We start from the raw sequence: 7,299 nt of genomic DNA, 5'->3' as shown, positions 1-7,299 counted from the left end.
CCACACCAGAAATCACGTGACTAGTCAGCAGCTCGGCGGGACAGTTCAAAGCCTGAACAAAACCTGAGGCAATGTCGGCATGCCGATGGTACCATGGACCGAATGTACGTCATCAGTTATTTTATTACCTGACGAAATGTAATAACGAGCTACCGGCTGGACAACACAAGGACGTTGCCTAACAGCGTTCAGGTGTCTCTCCGTCAACGGCTTCAAAACGGCATGCTCCGAGATGCAGCGCTCCCTACTGGGCACGCACCAGAGCGGAAGTTTAAAACCAACAGAAAAGTAGACTTTGGTAATTTTTAAGATGAAAAGGTATCTTCTTCTTTGCGATAAGGAGCGACGATAATGAGTTATTTATACGAGAGGACATGGAAGTTTGTTTACTGTGAGAGAAGGAAGGAAAAAGAGGAGGAGGATAAAGTTTGTTGAGTTGAAGACAAGGCTGAGCTTCCGGGGTGAGGACGCTTTCCGGCGAGGTACGGCGGCGGCGAGAGGTGTGAGATGGCCGTGCGAGACCCTCTGCTGCAGCAGTTAAAAGGTGAGGACCACAAGGATACGCCAACATGGGCACACCTGTACACCTTACTGCGGGGCCAAGATTTCCTATCACATCTGTACACCTTGCTGTGAGGTCAAGTTTTCTCATCACACCGCCACCAGGTACACCTGTGGCTGTACACTTTGCTGCGGGGTCATGCCGCATGGTATCCTATCACACCGGTACACCTGTACACCTTGCTGCGGGGTCATGGTATCCCACCACACCGGGTACACCTGTACACCTTGCTGCAGGTCAAGGTTTCCCATCATACCGACGCACCTGCCCGCTTGTCGTGGATCGAGCAGCACCGACAGGTGGAGGTGTCATTGACTCATTCATCGATGGCTGCTGTTAATAATCTCGGTGATTGTGTTGTTTGTTTCCTCCCTCACCAGAACGGCTGTTCGCACTGCTACCAGAAGGTAGCCCTACGGTGATTGATGACTCGACTCCCTGTTTACCTGAGTTTTGCGCCACCTTGGAGGACGTGCTCCGCAACGGCCTGAAACGTACGTATGCGAGTCGTGACCGCAGCACGTCACACTGAAGGAGCCACGTAGGTGTGATTTGAACACAGGTGGAGGCCATTCGGCCATAAAATCATGCCAACACTCATATCCTCCTCTGTCCCCACTCCCTCTTACCTATGCGGCGAGCAGGTACTAATTGTAGTGTTATCGAAGATCCTTAATTTCTTATTGTGACGTCATTATTTACTTTCACGTCATTCATTATTTAATAAGAAATTAAGGATCAAGGGTACCTACTAAGCGGAAAAAATCGAAAATTATGTCCTTTGACTCGTCGACATCAAGAAGTAAATAATGACGTCACACCAGTCAATAAACTTCTGTGTATTTGTGTAAATCTGAATTCGGACGAAACTTGGTGGACAGGTCGGGTGTCTGACAAGGACGAATCAATTCGATTTTGGTGACGATCTGAATATGGATTCGGATATGAGAATTATTTAATTTTTAAGTGATTCTAAACCATTGAGGTGATCGGGCCAAAAGCGATAAATAACATATCTCAAAAAGTTATGGATGAGTTATGACTAAACTTGGTGGACGAGTTGGTTTGGTGATAAGAACAAGCTGATTAGGTTTTGGTTCAGGTCCGAATCCAGATCCGGCCTATCGGTGGATACAAAACCATAAACTGTTCAGGCTGGCGGAGGTTTGCGCTCTACCGAGTGGCGTTCTAGTTGGTTTTGTTTTAATCAATCGTTCAAGCATTCGCCGCTGTGCTCCACTTACCTTGAGCTGTCCTTTTAGACTGCCATTTATTATCCAAATTCAATTCACATGTTTAATGCAAACGCTAAAAAGATGTTGATGCACCCATTTTGAATTGAATTGCCAATGGATGAAAAATGTCCATGTTTCACGTGGCCAATAAGAAAAATAATAAAATGAAGTTATATCATACCGTAATTCCATCCAACTATCTCCAAGCAAGGCACAAAATATCATAGTCCGACAAAATTGATACCAAGCAAGGCCCAAAATGATGGGGGTGGCTTTGACAGGCTCCCCCGTTTTGCGGGAGGGGTGGAAGGGAAAAAGGGAAAAATTTACCCGTGCAAAGAGTGCTTTAACTGTGTTGCACAGGTAAAAAAAAAAAGGAATTTGTAATACTCTCTGCCACCATCACCGGGTGGCACTACACGGTACACATTTACATAGACAATTTATGCCACTCTCCCGGTCCCCCGCACCCCAGAATGAGGCTGCGGCCACATAGCCTATGTTTCCCCCCAGACACAGTTGTATTTGTATTTGTACCCCGAGTAAAGTATTGTCACGTGACTGCTCTCAGTTAATACCGGGAGCGTCACGGAAGGCAATCGAGCATTAATGGAGGTGTCTTGAATCCAACTGTATGGCGGATTATATGCGAGGAGGAAGAAGAGTACCGACTTACCTGGACGGCCTCACTGATGTCTTCACCCTGCGAAAATAACTCGCACGAACCGGGTTTAAAATGTACAAGAAAAATAACAAACGGAGTTATGAAAACGGAATCCGATAACAAGGAAAACGCGACGATGAAACTAAAACCGAAATGGAGCGCTCCTTCACCACACTTAGAACACGGACAAATGGGGAGGATAACTGCATAAAATAAATAGTGTGGGTTATCGTGCACTTAGCTCAACTCACTCGGTGCGTCGTCTGCAATCGCCAGGCCCCGAGCGCGCAGTCTTGACGCAGCTCCGGTGTTGGCGGGAAACCGCTCGTCGTTTGGTGTGCGTGCACAAAGCCAGGCCTCGCTGCACGGTCCATCTCGGACGCAGTCGCGCAGCTTGTCTCCCCAGCCGTGTCGGTCTCCGTTATCCTCGCACGCCAAGGGATGGTGTCAGCAAGAGTTTTGAGGCCCAAGGGTGAGCGAGAGGCAGGAACGTCGAGGGACAGAGGAAGGTCCGAGGGGCGAGGAAGGGCAAATGAAGGCGTGAAGGGCAAGCGAGAGAGAGGGCAAGAAAAAGCGAGTCCAGGGCAAGAGAGAAAAAATGTCGGTCTCCTCGTACTTTTAACGTCGGCTTCCTACGTCATCAGCGCTTCGCCACCAATCCCAAATCATCGCACTTCTCCACCAATCCCTGCCAGCCAACCCCACAGGTTTAGCTCTCCACCAATCACACTCAGCCCTGCCTCTCACATCCTCGATGGTATCTGGCCAACCGGCACGCTGTTTACTGCTCCTCCTTCTTTCCCCCAATCGGCTGGTAGCTTCTTGCTTCGTGGAGCTCCCTCCTTAATCTGGCCTTTGCTTGGTCGACTCTTGCCCAATAACGAGTACTTCTGGGTGTGGCTCCCGGCCTGCCTGTGCGATGTGTTCAACCAGGCAGGGTTGTTAGCCCTGGTCTGGATGTCTGTCTTCCAGTTGGTCAACTCCTGCCCAATGGGGTCCTTCTGGGCGTGGCTCTCGGCCTGCCTGTGCTTTGTGGTGATGTAACTGGTTGCGGTTCCATTGACAGTGCTCCGAACTGGCTTCCGGTGGGTTTTATTGTTGGGGGGGAGGGGGGGATTTCATTAGTGGACTAGGGACATGCTCACTAGTGTCTATGTGTAGTGCCATTAGGGGCAACGGGATGATTACCAGGTTCTACGGACAGGGGAAATAACATAATCCCTATGATAATTAGCATAAGGGTCATCCTTGTATGACCATGGAGATACACTTACTCGAACAAACCGCTTAAACAAACTTATTACATGTGGGGTTCCCTATCACGATAATCGGAGCACACTACTTATACAGAGCTACCTGACTCTATATATCACTCTACCCACCGACATAACAGTATATACGTGTTTATAGCTGGAGTACTCGGCGTTGCTCAAGCGAAAAAGAAACATTAACATATTTGAAATGAGGGCAAATATAATGGAAAAGCAATTACATCCAAATCAGAATCTATCACAAATGTCAAATCATCATTTTACCTTTTCGTTGAATATATGCTGGTGAATGTACCGTTCATCACGTTTCTGAGTTAAGTATGATGACGTTCAGGAAGAAGAAGAAGCCTTACCTCCAACTTCGACAACTTCCGGAGTTTTTATTATTCGTGTTCAAATGTCTGGTGATTGTTTGTACACCGGAGGGGACTATAGGTTTGCCCGCCGTCCCTCCGTCAGTCCGTCCGTCAGTCTGTCAGTCTGTCAGTCCGTCACGCAAAGAACAGTTTTCCGGACTTTTTTTTCTAAACTTTTAATGCTAATGATTTCAAACTTGGCACATGCTTTCCTCATGATAAGTTACAGATCGAGTTCGAACTTCACGACGTTTCGATCATTTTTGACAAAGTTATGGCACTTTGAACTTTGGGAATTCTGATAATTCTGATGATCCTTAACTCAGTGCCATTTTAAGTTTTAATTTCCTTTAAAAAAGATTTTCTCTGCAATAATAGGACCGATTGAGATCAAATTTTCACCGTAGGGGGGACTCGGCCTGTAGAATATTTTAATGGTAAATATGACATCACAGGTCACGTGGTTCGGCCGCCATATTGTTTTTCGTGAAAACACGAAAACACCTTTTTCTCTGCAACGGCTGGACAGATCGAGGCCAAACTTTGCAGGCAGAATCGCATACCCATGAGGAACAAAAAAGTCACTGAGCATGACGTCATGCGTCACATGGTTTCAGAGTTATGACGTTTTTAAGCATGAACCTTTAAAACCGAGCTCCTCCGTCATTTTTGATCCAATCGAGGGGAAACTTCACAGATCTGTTCAGCATGTCAGTCTACTAAAATGTCCTTTTTGAATTTGTGGGCACGTGGTTTGACAGATATCGTTAATTAAACGAAAATATTTTTTAAAATGGATATCTCTTGTTTATTCTAAAGTTCTCCTCAACCAGCACTGCGCGCCCTCAGCCTCATCTGCAAACGTTAAAAGCGCGACACAGTTTTTCGACAACTTCCTTATGCTTTCGGGAGGGTTTATGCTTTCGGGAGGGGCGGAGCCAAGCCGAGCAACATATATATATACACCGATCATTGATCGTGAACCGGAAAATATAATAAATTGCTGATATTTAGCAACTCGAAAGGTTCTTTATCAACAACTTATTTTGTCTTGCTTCTGCTGACCTGTCTGCAAGGTGTGTAAATCGAAGTCCCGAGTGAGAATCACAGGTGAGCTCGTCCTGAGGTAATTAGCGATTGGGAATGATTCAGAACCTGTGGGTAAATAAACCTTGGTAATTTCCCCAACAGTTTTCCGGACGAAAGACTGCCGGTAGGGGACATGTATTGCAGCGCAATACTCAGAATGCTTCTTTATGTGAATGTGTACTTGTATATAACTGTCATTAATCAAAAAGGCTTAGGTACTATAGAGCGATTCTTAAAATATCCAAAATTCAGCCATCTCTGAGAAAAATGGTGACACACACACACACACACACACACACACACACAGACAGACAGACAGACAGACAGACACACGGCTCTTATATAGTAGATTTGATTGATGTTTCACGGGCCAGGTATTGCATCACAAAGTATGCCATCTCTCACCTTGACATTAAGCTTGGTGTTTCGTTCTGCTAACAGTTGGTGGTGGACGTCAAAGATCCCGTGGTTATTTTGCGAAGTGTGTGTGTGTGTGTGTGTGTGTGTGTGTGTGTGTGTGTGTGTGTGTGTGTGTGTGTGTGTGTGTGTGTGTGTGTGTGTGTGTGTGTGTGTGTGTGTGTGTGTGTGTGTGTGTGTGTGTGTGTGTGTGTGTGTGTGTGTATATGTATGTATGTATATATATACAGACTTGGCATTTAATATGGAATATATATTTTTTCTTGACTTGGGTTTACTTTCTAAACTCAGTATATCAATCTGGTGAGTTTATTTTACACTTTGGTGATTTATTTGTTAAAAGAACCATGTCACTGATTGTCTGTCGCACCAATAAGTCAACAACAGGATTATATCACAGGTGGCGTGGCAAAATGTACGGACAGGTGCATTTGACGATTGGCTTCACAGTCGGGTATACAAGGGTTGTTGCGTTCTGTATTAGTGGAAAACAACTGCTGCACATCTCCAAAAGTTATTGCCGCTTCCTCTGGAGATGGTCCGTCAACTCGACAATGCTGTTTGTCATGGAGTGGTGGTTTTACGAAATTACAGCATGAAAGAGCGTGCTATTGCTCGGCAGTATGGCATCACTCAAGGTCAGGTGTCAAAGATCCTGAAACGAAATGCTCAGAGGGGTGGCCCTACTCCAATACCGAGGCCAGGACGTCCCCGCAGAACCACAAGGAGGGATGATCGCCAGCTGCACCGGTTAGTCCGCAATGGCCGTACCAAGTCAGATAATCGGCTTAGGGCTGAGTGGCAGCAACTGACAAATGTGCCTGTATCCAGAAGGCGAGTCAACCAACGACTGGTTCAAGCAAGCTATCGTGCCAGGCGTCCCCTGAGAAAGCCACGCCGGACCAGACAACACAGCCAGCGCCGATTGCAGTGGGCCAGAGAGCACCATCAATGGCAGCCAGGACACTGGAATCACGTAACCTTCAGTGACGAGTCTAGATTTCTGGTCTATCGTCAAGATGGCCACGTCCGAGTGTGCAGACAAGTGCATGAAGCCTACAACAAAGATTGTATAGTGCCAAGAGTCCAAGCTGGAGGTGGTGGGGTGACCGTTTGGGCTGCTTTTCATGCAGGGGGCAAAACCGACCTGGTTGTTCTGAATGGAAACCTGAACCAGTTCAAGTACAGGGCCATTCTGGAAGAAACATTGCTTCCATTTGCTCGTGCAGCCTTTCGAGGAAACTTTGTCTTCCAAGATGACAATGCACGGCCTCATCGTGCTCACATGATCCAACACTTTCTTGCTGACCGTGGTGTAGAGCATATGGAGTGGCCTGCCATGTCCCCGGATATGAATCCGATAGAGAACTTGTGGGCAGAATTAACGAGTCAAATCGACCACTTGAACCAGCAGCCGACCTCTGTGCGTGAATTGCAGCAGGCTATTGTCACTGCATGGCAAGCGATTCCTGTCCAAACCTTGGCAAATCTCGTGAACAGCATGCCTCAACGTGTACGTGCTCTCCTGAATGCTCATGCGGGTTACATGAAGTACTGAACTGTAATTTTACTGTCGGTAATCCCAGTTGTAATTTAACTTTTGTTTTTGTTAAAAAATTTTTTGGCTAATGTGCAAAATAAAGAGATACTTCTGGAAAACGCACAGAAGTTTAACACAGTACTGTCCGTGAATTGAGTTTGATAT

General features: G+C 46.5%; 1 protein-coding gene across 4 annotated transcripts in view; it reads left to right on the top strand.

Moving 5' to 3' along the window:
- The first annotated feature begins 162 nt into the window (after positions 1–162).
- Positions 163–7,299, top strand: part of LOC137431456 (uncharacterized) — a 58,897-nt gene continuing 51,760 nt past the window's right edge. For 3 of the 4 annotated variants that reach the window (XM_068122793.2, XM_078780634.1, XM_068122812.2), the window contains exons 1-2: positions 387–544; positions 943–1,056. In XM_068122793.2, the coding sequence (XP_067978894.2) occupies positions 508–544; positions 943–1,056 (151 nt within the window). In that variant the 5' untranslated portion in view covers positions 387–507. Of the gene's footprint in view, positions 545–942; positions 1,057–7,299 lie in introns of all 4 variants that reach the window. The other variant, XM_068122802.2, reaches the window with a different exon arrangement.

Source organism: Myxine glutinosa, chromosome 1, assembly GCF_964187855.1.
Source record: "Myxine glutinosa chromosome 1, kmMyxGlut1.1, whole genome shotgun sequence".
In the NCBI taxonomy this organism is placed as follows: Eukaryota; Metazoa; Chordata; class Myxini; order Myxiniformes; family Myxinidae; genus Myxine; species Myxine glutinosa.
The sequence above is the reverse complement of the archived record's forward strand: the minus strand, read 5'-3'. Positions and strand labels throughout refer to the sequence as shown.